This window comes from Mesoplodon densirostris (assembly GCF_025265405.1).
Source record: "Mesoplodon densirostris isolate mMesDen1 chromosome Y unlocalized genomic scaffold, mMesDen1 primary haplotype SUPER_Y_unloc_1, whole genome shotgun sequence".
NCBI lineage: Eukaryota > Metazoa > Chordata > Mammalia > Artiodactyla > Ziphiidae > Mesoplodon > Mesoplodon densirostris.
Window position 1 is genome coordinate 4,114,124 of NW_026778236.1, and position 17,201 is coordinate 4,131,324.

General features: G+C 38.5%; 1 protein-coding gene across 1 annotated transcript in view; it reads left to right on the plus strand.

The window, feature by feature from the left end:
* LOC132482935 (serine/threonine-protein kinase Nek1-like) overlaps positions 1 to 17,201 on the plus strand; it is a 151,495-nt gene that overhangs the window by 121,021 nt on the left and 13,273 nt on the right. Inside the window, 4 exon segments of the mRNA XM_060088196.1 lie at positions 1,527 to 1,610; positions 2,034 to 2,117; positions 2,534 to 2,611; positions 3,190 to 3,285. Of these exon segments, the coding sequence (XP_059944179.1) occupies positions 1,527 to 1,610; positions 2,034 to 2,117; positions 2,534 to 2,611; positions 3,190 to 3,285 (342 nt within the window).

Genomic DNA, 17,201 nt, shown 5'->3' on the forward strand with positions numbered 1-17,201 from the left:
GAACAAATTATGGTACTTCCATACCATAGTCTGCTGCTAAGCACTGAGATGGAACAGGCCATTCAGTCATGCGTACAGTGTCTTGGATGGACTGCGAGGAAGTAATACCAAGTGAAAATGGTCAACCTCAGAGGATGCATACTGTGCGATTCCATACATATACATATATATATACATATATATAACTTGTGAAATATAATTGTAGACATGGAGAACAGATTGGTAGTTGACGGGCAGAGATGGGAGCAGTGAATGTGGCTATCAAGTGACACAGTAATGGTACAGTTAAGTATCTTAATTTGATGGTCACATAAGGCTACGCATGTGATAAAATTGTACTGATGCAGATGCAGAAACGTGAGCACTTGTAACTGGTGAAATCTCTGGTTCGTGCAGTGCCAGCTTCCCAGTGTGGATAGGTACCACAGTTATGCAGGACGATACAGTTGGGAGAGGGTGGATGAAGGGTACATGGGACCTCCCTGTACATTACTTCTCACCTTTCTGTTGTTATCTATAATATTTCAAACTAAAATGGTTGAATTCCTACATAGGCATAGAAGGAAATCTGGAGGAGAACACTGAAGCTGTAAGTTCCTCAGATGGTAGAATTACAAATGATTTGTATTTTCTTTGTTTCATACATTTTCAACAGTGAACATATATGATTTTTATGAGAGAAAAAAATACTGACATAAGCTAAATGGATTCAATGAAAACTAATTTCCAATGGAAATGTTCATTGCAAAATTTGCTCAAAAGTGTCCGTTTGAATTATGAACTTGGAGGGCATTGGTAGCCTTGAAAGATTTTCAGAGTCACAGTGGGATCAGAACACAGAGTGTAGCAGATTTAAAATAAATGGAAAGCAGGGAAATATAAAAAGTACGCATTCAGCAAGCCAACAGAAAGACGTGAGAAGGGGAAGTGGGACGAGGATTTTTCAGTTGGGAGGCTCTTGAACCACAGCTGGTGCCACAGGAAGAGAAAGTAGGGAATTATGAGTAATTTCTAATGAGATCATCCATGCTTGTGATAAACCATGTTAGTCAGCGTGTGGTTTGGTGGGTCGTTTGCAGTCCAGGACCAGGGCGTGCCCAGGTGCAGGGAGTTGGAGCTCATGTTATTCCCTGTCGTGTGCGTGTGCATGTGTGTGTGCATGTGTGTTTACTATGTAAGTGAACATTTAGAAATGATGGGCCTTTACAGAGGAAGATTTTGATTTGGGGTTTAGTTAACCTCCAAAGCAGTTTTAAAAAACCTGTTGACTCAAGTGGCTAATAAAAAGGTAGCTGGTCTCTATTTGAACAATTATATTTGGGGTTTAATTGCTTCCTTCTGTTCTCACTGAATGTGTTGGTTAAATCACCAAAGGTGAATGCCAGCATCTTTTATCAGTTTATCAGCTGATCATTTAGACATGATCAGTATTTGCCACCAGAAGTAGTGGCGCCGAGCGGTCCCTTGGTAAGATGCTGCTGTAGCCTTAGTCGTTTGTTAACATTAGTACATTAAATGATGCACAGGGCACCCTGCACAAGCTGGCAGCTCTGTTCGAAGGCAGGCGCAGCTCTTCACGAGGAGGGAAGCCGAAAAGCAAAGAGGAAGAGGTACGCCTCCTGTGTGCTCGCTGCCTCACGCCGTCACTTGGAGTTGATTGCCTTCCTTTCCTGCATGGTTTAAATTCCTAACAATGACTGGACGATCTTTAGGTCTGTAGGGACCTGTTAATATATTTTGACTGACATACTGTGTCATAATGTTGTCCCATAACTGTTATTCAGAATTCTGAGTTCAATTTCTTTTCTTTTGATAAAATTAAAAATGTGTTATTGTGTTGTTTTTCTTTTCAGAAACAAATTGATCTAGATTAAACACTTGAAAGCTAATATTACATTGCCATTAACCAGATTTCAAAACTTTTATTTCTTATATTCACATTAACATCTTTCTTTAAATAAAAAACATTATAGCAATGAAAATGGTAGTTTTTCTTTTAAATTAAAATGTTGCGGGTTTTTTTCTCTTTGTAGGTTTATCTGGCAAGGTTGAGACAAATAAGACTGCAGAATTTCAATGATCGCCAACAGATTAGAGCCAAGCTTCGTGGTGAAAAGGCAGGTTGAAAATCTCTTTTTCAAAAAGTAATTGAATGACATTATAATACACTGAGATTATGTGCCACTAACACAAAATAAAGTCTGATGAAGACGGTGAAAGTCAAAGACCAGAAAACTATACATAGTGATACAGCATATCTTATTTATATGACTTAAAATTGATAAGACCTTTTGTTCCGGGGGGATTCTGAGAGGAAAGTGTGAGTGGTACCCATGGACATATAAAATGGTACATTTTATATCCGTTTCTGTCTTTTTTCTCAGTGTCCATAGGAGTTGACGGTTGTGGAGCGTTCAGTTACAGCTGTGAAAGACTTGCCATTTTTCATTTTTAGATGTTAGTTTATTCATGTGAAGTCTACAGTGAGTTTGCGGTTCTATCCTAAGTGGTCTGCTCACTACTTATTTTGTAGAAAGAAGCTGACAGCTCCGAAGGACAGGAAGGAAGTGAGGAGGCTGACATGAGGCGTAAGAAAGTGGAAGCGCTGAAGGTGTGTACTGGAAGTGATGCAGGTTTTCCTAGAGGAAATGGAAACCCAAGATAGAAAGTTGTATTCTTAAGTCTTTTGTAATAAACCAACTTATTCTCTTGCCTTAACTTTTCTTTCCCTTTTATCCCTCTCTTTTCCATTTCTGAAAAATCACGTTTTTCTCTTCATGTCATATTTATGGAGAGCAATCTGATGAAGCCACAGCGTAAATACATGAAACTATCACACAAGTAACCTTAAGAAGAGAAAATGGTAACCCTAAAAGTGAAAAACATGATCTCCATTTCTGTGAAGACAAGATTGTGTATAGTAGTCACAGTTGTAAATTTTTTAATTTTTATTTCCATTTGACTGTACCTGCATTTATTTTCATTCCAGAAATACTTAATGAGCAGCTGCTGTGTGTTGGCAGCCCGTTTAGGTGCTGGGCATGCAGCTTACATTTGTGTTCTGGAACCACACACACCCACTTCTTTTTTGGCTAATAAGGAAATATTTTTATAGACCTGGAACAACAAACAGGCAAACCCCACGCCTTTCTTTCTGGCACTAGCTGTGCTGATTGTCTTCATTTCCAGGCCCAGATGAGCGCCTGGTTAGCTGTGCTGAAGGAGCAGCTAGAACACAGGAGGAAGGAGGCGTACGAGAGAGAGAAGAAGCTGTGGGAGGAGCATGTGAGCCTTGCCCCTGTCGTCGTCCTGCCGGGCTCCTGCCCGCCCGCTTTCACTGGGTGCTGCACCAGCCTTACAGTTCTGTGGTCCTATTTTCTCCCTCTCGTTCATTTCCCCTGCATCTCTCTGTCTCTGTCATCATTTAAGGATGATCCATATGGAAGTTATTTTGGGGTTTGACTTGAGGTGAGAACTCAATGTGTTTTATTTAGTCTTTATTATTGCCAAGTAGCTAATCAAAGTGCCAGCATCACTTAATACCTGCAACATTTCTTCTGCCCCTGATCTGCAATGCTGCCTGTGAGAGACTAGGCGCCTGTGTGTCCTGGAGGATGAGTCCACGTCTGTTCCCCAGGGCCCTGTTGTGCTTGTAATTATGGGTTTAGAATATATTTAATTCTTGGAAGGGTTCTTCCCTCATTTCCCCTTCACTCTTCTTTTTCATTTGTTTTTCTTACTTATTTGCTCTCTTTTTCTCTGAGAGTACAGTTTAGTGTAATGTTTTTTCTTTTCTTAAATCCTGTTGGGATTTTGATCATACTACCTTAAACCTACAAATTAACTTAAGAAGAACTGACGTGTTTATAATAGTCTTTATCCAGAAGCATGTTAAATATCTACATTTACTTGTATCTTTCATATCTCTTACATAATTTTGATCATTTTTAACTCATACTTGTTATATTTCTTGTAAAGCTCATTTCTTGATGGTTTATAATTCCATTTCTGCTTTTTTTTTTTTTTTTTTTTCTTTTTGCGGTATGCGGGCCTCTCACTGTTGTGGCCTCTCCCGCTGCGGAGCACAGGTTCCGGATGCGCAGGCCCAGCGGCCATGGCTCACGGGCCCAGCCGCTCCGCAGCATATGGGATCCTCCCAGACCGGGGCACGAACCCGTATCCCCTGCATCGGCAGGCGGACTCTTAACCACTGCGCCACCAGGGAGGCCCCATTTCTGCTTTTAAACGTTTGTTTTTTTCTAACAGAATAGTGCTGATATTTGGAGAAATTGTTGGGTTTTGCGTATCTCTTATTCAGTGAGTGTGCCTGTTCTACCAATTTTGAGGGGTTTCAGCATGCAACAGTATCAATGACTAGCAGTCATGATATACATCGTAACAGTAATTGTTACAGTTCATAATTGTTTATTGTATGCAAGGCAGATTATAACCACTGCCCATGGATCGCTTCGCTTACTCTTTACGACTTTACAAAGCAGATAAAGAAAGATAAAACAATTAGATGAGGTCACATTTTCAGGAAGTGTGGAATTGGGATAGGAGCCTGTGCCCGTCAGGTATCGAAGTCTTAGTATTCATAGGCGGTACGCCTAACTTCCCTGCTTTCTTTAAGTTTTGCCTTTTATTACCACTTTATTCTTACTGCATTGGCCAGAACTTCTAGGACAGAGTTAAGTAGTAATAGGGATAATACTTTTGTTCCTATCTTTAATGGAAATACTTTAGTCATTTCTCTGTTATGTATGGTAAAATAGTAAGGAATATAATTTTATGTCTAGGTTTTACAGTTTTTATCAGACTTGTGTTTTGGCATTTTATCAGATGTCTTTTATGTTATCTCTTAATATGATTGTGTTTCTTCTGAATCCGCCCGTTGATGTCATATACCGGGAGATTCTCTTACCATATTCCTAATGAAAAAGAACCATTTAGCTATGAAGCATGAGTGAAAGGGACAGAATTCCAGAAATCAGAATAAGTCTAAGGGTTTTTTTGATAGTTCCCTTTCGTTTTCTCCTCCCAGCAATTTTGATTTCTCCACCCTCCGCTAGTTAATGTTTTTCTCTGTAGTTTCCGGAGTCCAATAGTGGAGAACTCTCATCTTGTTTGCCACATCATGAACAAGTCTTGACTATGAGACAATAACTGTCACAGGGTATCTCATCTTCCTCCCAAATCATAATTACTATTATCTGGTACTTATCTTCCGGCCTACTGCTCCCAGTCTTACCTAGCTTCAGATTGTTATGCTGTTTAAATCATGTTTTAATTCTAGTGTTTTTTACTTCCCCCTTTCTTTTTTTTGTGAATTTTTGAATTTCATTTTTTAAATTTTTGTATATAGCAGGTTCTTATTACTTATCCATTTTATACATATTAGTGTATATATGTCAATCCCAATCTCCCAATTCATCCCAACACCACCCCCACCACTTTCCCCCCTTGGTGTCCATACATTTGTTCTCTACATCTGTGTCTCTATTTCTGCCCGGCAGACCAGTTCATCTGTACCATTTTTCTAGGTTCTCCATATATGCGTTAATATACCATATTTGTTTTTCTCTTTCTGACTTACTTCACTCCGTATGACAGTCACTAGGTCCATCCACGTCTCTACAAATGACCCAGTTTCATTCCTTTTTATGGCTGAGTAATATTCAATTGTATATATGTACCACATCTTCTTTATCCATTCGTCTGTCGCTGGGCATTTAGGTTGCTTCCATGACCTGGCTATTGTAAATAGTGCTGCAATGAACATTGCGGTGCATGTGTCTTTTTGAATTATGGTTTTCTCTGAGTATATGCCCAGTAGTGGGATTGCTGGATCATATGGTAATTCTATTTTTAGTTTTTTAAGGAACCTCCATACTGTTCTCCATAGTGGCTGTATCAATTTACATTCCCGCCAGCAGTGCAAGAGAATTCCCTTTCTCCAACCCTCTCCAGCATTTATTCTTTATAGATTTTCTGATGATGCCCATTCTAACTGGTGTGAAGTGATACCTCATTGTGATTCTGATTTACATTTCTCTAATAATTAGTGATGTTGAGCAGCTTTTCATTTGCTTCTTGGCCATCTGTATGTCTTCCTTGGAGAAATGCCTATTTAGGTCTTCTGCACATTTTTGGATTGGGTTGTTTTTTTTTAATATTGAACTGCTTGAGCTGTTTATATATTTTGGAGATTAATTCTTTGCCTGTTAATTCATTTGCAAATATTTTCTCCCATTCTGAGGGTTGTCTTTTTGTCTTGTTTCTAGTTTGCTTTGCAAAAGCTTTTAAGTTTCATTAGGTCCCATTTGTTTATTTTTGTTTTTATTTCTGTTACTCTAGGAGGTGGATCAAAAATGATCTTGCTGTGATTTATGTCAATGCATGTTCTTCCTATGTTTTCCTCTAAGAGTTTTATACTGTCCAGCCTAACACTTAGGTCTCTAATCCATTTTGAGTTTATTTTTATGTATGGTAATAGGTAATGTTCTAATTTCATTCTTTTACACGTAGCTGTCCAGTTTTCCCAGTACCACTTATTGAGGAGGCTGTCTTTTCTCCTTTGTATATACTTGCCTCCTTTGTCATAGATTAGTTGACCATAGGTGTGTGGGTTTATCTCTGGGCTTTCTATCCTGTTCCATTGATCTATATTTCTCTTTTTGTGCCAGTACCATATTATCTTGATCACAGTAGCTTTGTAATATAGTCTGAAGTCAGGGAGTCTGATTCTTCCGGCTCCGTTTATTTCCCCTCAAGACTGCTTTGGCTATTTGGGGTCTTTTGTGTCTCCATACAAATTTTAAGATTTTTTGTTCTAGTTCAGTAAAAAATGCCGTTGGTAATTTGATAGGGCTTGCATTGAATCTGTAGATTGCTTTGGGTAGTATAGTCATTTTCACAATATTGATTCTTCCAATCCAAGAAAATGGTATATCTCTCCACCTACTTGTATCATCTTTAATTTCTTTCACCAGTGTCTTATAGTTTTCTGCATACAGGTCTTTTGTCTCCCTAGGTAAGTATATTCCTAGGTATTTTATTCTTTTTGTTGCAGTCAGTGGTAAATGGGAGGGTTTCCTTAATTTCTCTTTCAGATTTTTCATCATTAGTGTATAGGAATGCAAGAGATTTCTGTGCATTAATTTTGTATCCTGAAACTACCAAATTCATTGATGAGCTCTAGTAGTTTTCTGGTGGCATCTTTAGGATTCTCTGTGTATAGTATCATGTCATCTGCCAACAGTGACAGTTTTACTTCTTCTTTTCCAATTTGTATTCCTTTTATTTTATTTCTTTTATTTACTTTTCTTCTCTGATTGCCATGGCTAGCACTTCCAAAACTATGTTGAATCATAGTGGAGAGAGTGGACATCCTTGTCTTGTTCCTGATCTTAGAGGAAATGCTTTCAGTTTTTCATCATTGAGAATGATGTTGGCTGTGGGTTTGTCGTATATGGCCTTCATTATGTTGAGGTAGCTTCCCTCTTTGCCCACTTTCTGGAGATTTTTTATCATAAATGGGTGTTGAATTTTGTCAAAAACTTTTTCTGCATCTATTGAGATGATCATATGGTTTTTATTCTTCAATTTGTTAATATGGTGTATCACATTGATTGATTTGCATATATTGAAGAATCCTTGCATCCCTGGGATAAATCCCACTTGATCATGGTGTATGATCCTTTGAATATGTTGTTGGATTCTGTTTGCTAGTATTTTGTTGAGGGTTTTTGCATCTGTAATCACCAGTGATATTGGTGTGTAATATTCCTTTTTTGTAGTGTCTTTGTCTGGTTTTTGTATCACGGTGATGGTGGCCTCATAGAATGAGTTTGGGAGTGTTCCTTCCTCTGCAATTTTCTGGAAGAGTTGAGAAGGATGGGTGTTAGCTCTTCTCTAAATGTTTGCTAGAATTCACCTGTGAAGCCATCTGGTCCTGGACTTTTGTTTGTTGGAAGATTTTTAATCACAGTTTCAACTTCATTACTTGTGATTGGTCTGTTCATATTTTCTGTTTCTTCCTGGTTCAGTCTTAGAAGGTTATACCTTTCTAAGGATTCGTCCATTTCTTCCAGGTTGTCCATTTTATTGGTATAGAATTGCTTGTAGTAGTCTCTTAGGATGCATTGTATTTCTGTGGTGTCCGTTGTAACTTCTTTTTCATTTGTAATTTTATTGATTTGAGTCCTCTCCCTCTTTTTCTTGATGGGTCTGGCTAATGGTTTATCAATTTTGTTTATCTTCTCAAAGAACCAGCTTTTAGTTTTATTGATCTTTGCTATTGTTTCCTTCATTTCTTTTTCATTTATTTCTGCTCTGATCTTTATGATTTCTTTCCTTCTGCTAACTTTGGGTTTTGTTTGTTCTTCTTTCTCTAGTTCCTTTAGGTGTAAGGTTATAGACAGATGTTTTTTGTTTCTTGAGGTAGGCTTGTATTGCTATAAACTTCCCTCTTAGAACTGCTTTTGCTGCATCCCATACGTTTTGAATTGTCGTGTTTTCATTATCATTTGTCTCTAGGTATTTTTTGATTTCCTCTTTGATTTCTTCAGTGATCTCTTGGTTATTTAGTAACGTATTGTTTAGCCTCCGTGTGTTTGTGCTTTTTACTTTTTTTTCCCTGTAATTGATTTCTAATCTCGTAGCTTGTATTCAGAAAAGATGCTTGATATGTTTTCAGTTTTCTTAAATTTACTGAGGCTTGATTTGTGACCGAGGATGGGGTCTATCCTGGAGAATGTTCCATGTGCACTTGAGAAGAAAGTGTAATATGTTGTTTTTAGATGGAATGTCCTATAAATATGAATAAAACCTATCTGGTCTAACGTGTCATTTAAAGCTTGGGTTTCCTTATTGATTTTCTGTTTGGATGATCTATTGGTGTAAGTAAGGTGTTAAAGTCCCCCACTACTGTTGTGTTACTGTTGATTTCATCTTTTATAGCTGTTAGCAGTTGCCTTATATATTGAGGTGCTCCTGTGTTGGGTGTGTATATATTTATAATTGTTATATCTTCTTGGATTGATCCCTTGATTGTTATGTAGTGTCCTTCCTTGTCTTTTGTAACATTCTTTATTTTAGTCTATTTTATCTGATATGAGTGTTGCTACTCCAGCTTTCTTTTGATTTCCATTTGCATGGAATATCTTTTTCCATCCCCTCACTTTCAGTCTGTATGTGTCCCTAGGTCTGAAGTGGGTCTCTTGTAGACAGCATATATATGGGTCTTATTTTTGTATCCATTCAGCGAGCCTTGTCTTTTGGTTGGAGCATTTAATCTGTTCACATTTAAGGTAATTATCAATATGTATGTTCCTATTTCCATTTTCTTAATTGTTATGGGTTTGTTTTTGTAGGCCCTTTTCTTCTCTTGTGTTTCCCACTTAGAGAAGTTACTTTAGCATTTGTTGTAGAGCTCGCTTGGTGGTGCTGAACTCTCTTAGCTTTTGCTTGTCTGTAAAGCTTTTTATTTCTCCATCGAATCTGAATGAGATCCTTGCTGGACAGAGTAATCTTGGTTGTAGTCTCTTCCCTTTCATCACTTTAAGCATATCATGCACTCCCTTCTGGTTTGTAGAGTTTCTGCTGAGAAATCAGCTGTTAACCTTATGGGAGTTCCTTGTATGTTGTCATTTTTCCCTTGTTGCTATCAGTAATTTTTATTTGTCTTTAATTTTTGTCAGTTTGATTACTGTGTGTCTCAGCGTGTTTCTGCTTGGGTTTATCCTGCCTGGCACTCTCTGCGCTTTCTGGACTTGGGTGGCTATTTCCTTTCCTGTGTTAGGGAAGTTTTCGATTATAATCTCTACGAATATTTTCTTGGGTCCTTTCTCTCTCTCTTCTCCTTCTAGGACCCCTATAATGTGAATATGTGAATGTTGTTGCGTTTAATGTTGTCCCAGAGGCCTCTTAGGCTGTCTCTATTTCTTCTCATTCTTTTTTCTTTATTCTGTTCCATGGCAGTGAATTCTACCGTTCTGTTTTCCAGGTCACTTATCCGTTCTTCTGCCTCAGTTATTCTGCTATTGATGCCTTCTAGTGTATTTTTCATTTCAGTTATTGTATTGTTCATCTCTGTTTGTTTATTCTTTAATTCTTCTAGATTTTTGTTCTTTAATTCTTCTAGGTGTTTGTTAAACATTTCTTGCATCTTCTCGATCTTTGCCTGCATTCCTTTTCTGAGGTCCTGGGTCATCTTCACTATCATTATTCTGAATTTTTTTTCTGGAAGGTTGCCTATCTCCACTTCATTTAGTTGTTTTTCTGGGGTTTTATCTTGTTCCTTCATCTGGTACATAGCCCTCTGCCTTTTTATCTTGTCTGTCTTTCTGTGAATGTAGTTTTTGTTCCACAGGCTGCAGGATTGTATTTCTTTTTTCTTCTGTCTGCGCTCTGGCCTATTTCCCCCTTTATTCTCCTTTGTTTCAGACATAGCATGCATAGGGTGTGAGTATGAAATAATTGCTGTGCTAACTTATTGCCTCTTCTGCAAGAGAACGTTTTAACAACCACATTTGTCAGAAGTAGAAATATCTCATCTTCATAGTCAGAGCTAGTAATCTGTCCTCTTAGCCAAATACTTTCAGACTTACCTGATGTGGAAAAGAGGGTGAGCCTGCCTTTGGTGGCCCCTGTATAGTGGAGTGGGGAACAGTCTGCTTTTGTTCTCTTGAGCCCAGGGAACACTTTGTCCTTTGCTGATTTGCACAGTGGGGCAGTTTCTTTCAGGGTATATCAGTATAAAACTGCCTGTGTATCCTTTTTAATCAGCTCTCCTTGGGTTGAGCCTGCTGCTGTCATCCTTGTGTTCAGCTGCAGGGTCGCAGTTACAAGCTGTAAGGACCATCGCTCCCTCCTAGTTTATAGTTTAGTCTTTAGTAATCCACTCTGGCCGTCTGCATAGCACATGAAGGTGATTGTGAGAGTAAGGTAGCCATTAAATACAGTGAGGAGCTGATGCTTAGTGCACACTGGCCGTATTTTAAGAGTGTGATCCACCATGCAGAGCTACACGGGGCCTCAGAGCATTTGCTGACAGCAGCCTGCATGGTGACACCCTGGAGCCTTAGAGGTGGGTCAGTGCTCCACATCCCTCCCCTCAGTGTGCATGCCGAGGCCCTCACTGTGCTGCCTGTATATACACCTTGTATGGTTCCTCACACACGGTGGAACGAATGGCTGTGTCATCATTCATGTTGTGGTCGGCACGTGGGACCCTGGAATAGCACCTTGATCACTGGGAGATGTTTCCTTTTCTCCCAGTCATGTAGGCACCGCTCACATTAGTGATTTACAATGTTACGCTTCTAACAACTCAAGTTAGTATATCTCAGAGAACACAAGCATGAGCTTTGTCATTATATTTCTTTCCCAAAATCTGCCCTTGGTGGGTTGAAACGTAGCCCAGAAGCATGTTTAAACGTGGTCTTGAACACATCTTGTAAAATGGTGTTCTAACGCACAGTTCCCCAAGCAGGCTTCCTTTCCATCGCTTGTTCCTCACTGTCCTGCCCGTTGGATGAGGTTGTGACCCTGGTCATGTAAGCTGTCACAGCCTGGTGCCCAGTCTGCACACTTCTTCGCATCAATTCATGCGGCATGTTGATGAAAGTCTGCTCCTTGGTTAGGTCAGAGACTATGTTTTGAATATGACGACTTCCTCTTTTATTGCATTTCACTCTTTGTTGTGTATTTCACTCTTTGTTGTGTATTTCATGTCTGTGTTTGTCCCATTCTTTGGACACAGGCCTATAAGCTTCCCCTAGGGTGGACACACTCTCCATCTTGGCTACCTCAGAATCTTCTATAGTCTTGCCATCTAATCTCATCCATCTAAATAGACACATCCTGAGGTCACTTTGGAATCATGCTCTCTGAGCCAAGTCTCACTGGATATTAGCAGAGTTCGAGAGGTCTCTGAAATATATGTTTGACATCGAAAGATTCAAGAACATCAAAGAGAATCAGGATTCCACTTATACCGAGGAATCCTCTGATGGTCTTCCTCACCTCAAGCTGCCTTTCCCTAAGCAGCAGGAGCAGAGGGGTCTCAGTTGCTAGAAGAGGGGAAGGGGAGCACCTCTGGAAGCACTGTTAGGTGTCATGTTCCAGCAAGTGTGCTTTACACTGTGTCCAGTGGTGGTTGGGCTTTGAGCAGGTGCTCTGCATTCTTATTGTAAGGCCTTTATTGCTGGGCAGCTGCACACGTGCACAGTAGCAATTCTGACTCCTCAGATGGCAGCTGGAGCCTGGTCTCTTCTGCCAGAGGCTGCCCTAGACCTCATACACCCACCAGTACACTTGCACGAGCAACCACATGCTTATAGTAGAGTCCAGGCAAAGCTCCATTAGAAGTCTTGGCTCTCTAAACCAAGTAAAACCATTGTACGTTTTTTTTAAATTTTAATGGTACATCTGTCTTAGATAGTTCTAAAGTGCACACAAATGACAGGTTTTATGGCTGTATTCCTGATAGATAATACTAGTTCCTAGTGCAGCACAACTTTGTATTTCCTCATGTTTTTTCACAAAGGTTTTTACAGTGGTGACATTAATTAAACTGTGGCAGTGAGCCTGGCTTTTGAGGTGCAACAGGCAAGCAGCCCCATTTCGTTTGGGAGAATTATTTCATTGTGTGCATTTTTGGAAAGACCGTCAAACAAGGTGCCTTGGCTTCTCCCAGCTGAGGGACAGGCCGGTGATCTAAGGTGGACCAGCTGGACCTTCTCCAAGGCGTGAAGTTTGAGCAGATTGGAAGTTGGAGTTGATTTAATCAAGCGAGAGAACCTGGTGAAGCCAGGAGCTTCTGCTGCCAGCTACCCCGGCTCCTGTTCTCTTCTCGTGGAGGGTTTCCCTTTGCTTTGTGATCCGCCTACAGCTCTGTTCTCTCTTCTCCCCCCTCCCCTCCTCTCTTCCAACTCCATCCCCCCCCATCTTCTTCCTCCAGAGTTAGTTTCTGTTGCTTTCAGCCAAAGAACCTTAACAGATTGACTGTGTATCGTGCTCTGCATGGGACCTGGTGAATAGCAGCAGCAGTGAGTTCACCAGGAATTCTGTGGCTCGTGCTGTGCAGAGCTATGCACAGAGGATGCGTGCTGAAGTGGTGAGGACAACGGCAGACTGGGAGTCAGGAGACCTGGGTCTAGTCTCAGCTCTGCCAGTTAATTAGCCTGTTTGGGGGACTGCCTCAATGTTTGGGGGCCTTCATTGCCTCATCCATCTCTAATGCTGCTGTGTCTCAATGTTGCCTTGAAAAATAACCTTCACAGTGTAAGTACTTAGGTCCAGTTTAATCTACAAGAGTAGATAAAAGTTATTTTACCAAGTAATTGTTTGAACAGGAAGTCTAATTTAGCACAAGCTAGATGTATTATAGGGACTTACGTGTCTGTTCCTACTCTAACTCAGGAGTGGCTAACATCGTACTTCAGGTTGGGCTTAGCATTATTCCGCTCCCGGAAATGTTCATTAAAGGTTCGATTTTATGTATGTTGATGCATTTTTACCCAGTAAGACCATCTTTCATTGGATTCTTAAGAGTATCCTTGATCTAACAAACAGTAAAAATCACTGCCTTAATTATTCTGATTCTTTGGCATGTATACCCAATTTTATAAATTTTTCTTTTTGGGACACTTAATGGTAAAAATTGTAGTACTAAATAGGACTTAGAATGGAAAATGATTTTCATGTGTGATTATAGAGTTTTTGCACCCAAATAATAATGTTGCTTTTCCCAGCCAGCGTACATGCTCGTATTGTAAGTAAAACATACAAGGAAGATAGGGTCAGTTTTTTAAAACAGTAGCAGTGTATTTAGTAATCTAAAATTCAGTGAAAAATAGAATTAAGGAAATTCAGAGACTCTATTTTGAGTATTGCGTTGGACTCTTTCTTGTGTATTTCATTTGTGTTCTGTCTTTGTCCTGTTCTTTAGACCTGCCACATTGGCCTATAAAGCCTCCACCAGGGTGGACACACTTATTTACCCTTCTGGCTACCTTGGCATGTTCCTATTCTTAGACATACTTACAAATGCATTATAGTAGTACTAGTTCAGAAAAAAAAATTCAGATACAAACACTTTTATATTTTTGGTACTTCAAAGACAAGGTTTTGAGAAGTTAAACATGAATTTGCTAAAATTTGGCCAAGATGTATCTTTAGGCTACATAAAATTATGTGTGAAGTTGCTCTGTACTCAAAATATTAAATCAGGGCATTTAATAATATTTTTCTAATATACATTAAAATCTTACTAGTTATTCAGCATATAGAGATCAAATAGTATTTATATTTATACTTCAAGAGTAGCTACACTTATAATTCCATGTATTTATAAACCTGGCCTCAGTATTTGGTGAAATTTTTAGTTTTGTCATTAGGTGGCATTCATTGCTGGTTAATTTTTCAGCAAATAGTAAAACTGACAGATAAAATAGAAGGAGTTTTACAGTGATAATTAAAAATCTTGTGGAAATATAAGCAGTATGGAAAAGTCTTGAATTTATTAACCTGGTGATAAAATAGCTAGGGAAAAAAAATCTTCTAAAGCACTTTGTTTCTTAAACCTGACTTATGAAACTTTCAGGTCAATGTTTTATTCCTAATTTTTTTTAAACTTTAAATTTTGAGAACTGTTAGAATGAAGTAGGTATTCTAGACATAACCAGGTGATCAATTTGTAACAAAATTGGGCTATTTGTTTTTTGTTTTGAAGTTTTATGGTTTTTTATTCTACGAAACTTTGTTTTCTTAATTTGATTAATTTTTATGTTGTTTTACCATATTCAGTCATCTTTCTGAATTAAGGGCTCAATCTAATGTTTTCTCTTTTGACAAATTTAAAGATACATTATTATCTTCTATCTCAAGGTCTGGTTAATACTTAACAGCATTAACGTTTCTGGCTAAAAATAATATATCCATGATGTTTACACAGAAGGCCCAAGTTCTGCTGTGCTAGTAAGTTACTGATGTGTGTTACCTTGGCTTATAAAGGTGTTGCCACATCTCAGTAGTTACCCTGAATTACCCTTAATTTCTCAATAACTGAATTAGTTTTGTTATAAAGTATTTCTAAGTCAGTTGGGTGTTCTGTTTGTTTTTGTTCTTTGGTTTAGATTTCATATATCTTTCTTTGCTTGTTATCTCAGGTTCTTTTGGTATGTTTAGCTTGGCTGACCCGGGGAGAGACTAGTACATGTTTGATTATAGAACGTAAGCATTTCCTGAAGGCTGCAGATGATCCTTCTTATAAAGGTGCCAATGACTTTCTTACACAGTGAATCAGATATCTTAGAGACTCTGTCTGTACTAGTCGTTAGCCATATGTATGGCAGCCAGACAGATCTTAATATACTACGGAGTAGAGTTTTAATAGTCATGTGTGAAACTTTTTCTTCATTAAAATGCCTTTTGTTGATTAAAAGAAAAGACTTCCTTTCAAAGATGAATAGCATGCAGAGAATTTAACAGAGATCTCCCATGTTGTAGCCCAGTCCTGCTGGACTGAATTTGATTGTCAGTGGTCTCAGGCCCTGTTTTAACTCATAGCACTTTATCAATAAGCAGATATTTTTTTCTGTTACTTTAGGTTTCTCTTAAGGTTGAGACTAATATAGGAATGTCTCTAATTTATTTTACAACTTAAGACTATAAGGTCAAAATAAAGGTTTTGAATCCCTTTATATGTGACTTTTGCCATTAACTAAGGACAAATTTGCTCAGTATTCCATAGAGGTTTTAAAATTCTTCTTAGGTCACATATCTCCAGTTTCTGAGAGTTGTGCCAGTGTCTTGTTTAAATTGTGTAAGAATTATGTGTGTGTGTGTGGATAAATATTAAAAAGAACTATAGATAAATGAAGTGCAATTAGCCAGAGGAGGGGTATATGGGTGAATTTTTTTTTCTTTTATTGAGTTTCCTTAATGTTCTTATTTTAGGCAGCTGACCAGTGATTTTGAGAATGACTTTTGAGATAGTCTCTGTAAGCATCAATGAAAATTGTATCAGAGGCTGAGAAGGGAGGTTGGTGCTATTCTTGCTTCAGTGAAATTGGTTAAATTCGTATTATCACTCTTGTTTATTCATACAATTAAATTACTCTATTGATCACTTTTTTATCCTAGATTTTTAAAAATTTGTAATGTAAGGTATTTGTGTTTCAGGTTTCTGCTTCATACTGACTTCTATAAAACCTTTGCATACGGTGCTAACACTTTCATTTCTGATTCTGCACTGATGGGAGGGTTTTGTTCTGTGCTGTACTCTAGAGATCAGAAACTTGCTTTGTGTAAACTTCTTCATCTCATCAGGGACTGAAACCAGATTCTGAGTGTTTAAGGCAAATAACCCTATTTAATGAAAACTAAATAAGTGTTTGCTGAACTATAATAATTACTACTATTTATTAGGCACACAGCTGTGTGCTTTACACATTTAATCCAGTGAGTACCGCATTCCCATCTTAGAGAGGTTTGAGGTCCAGAGAGGCTAAGAAACACTGAGGGCAGGTGGGCCGGAACCGTGGGCCCCTCCTGCCTGTGTGCACTCACGGGGCTGTGTGCAGGGCTGCCCGACCTCACACTCTTTCCCTGGTTTGGAGTTCCTTCTTCCCCAGAGCAGTGAGCACACATCTGCCCACTTTATTTCACTGCAGCATGCTGATTGATTTATGTGTTCCCTGTTCTCTTCTAGTTTATAATCCTTTCAGGGAAAGCACTTTGTCATCACTTTGGTTTTTCCTCCTTTTTTTTTTGAAAATTGCTTACTGCAATTAGTTCTGGTCTATAATATATTGGGTTTTTCCTAACTTGATTGAGCTGTAACCCTCAAATAATTCTCAAATTCTCCAATCAGTAATTACTGATTTAAATAAAATGGCAGAGTTTGCACACCCAGATTAATTTGTTTCTTTCAATATAATCATCTAGGGAAGTAACATACTTGACCTAAAAATGCTGCTATTTGATCAGAGCCAATTGAAGTATGTTTATATTTCCTCAGAACTTATACTTTTTTTAATATACTCTATGGTAATAAGACAATCAAAGTTTTAAAACGTTTCTATATAATTATTCAGGGAGATAATAACTCAGTTTTGTGAGCTCTAGATTTTTTTAAAGTTATTTATAACAACATTAAATATCAGTATACTTCAACAGTGCTGAACTGTGGGATT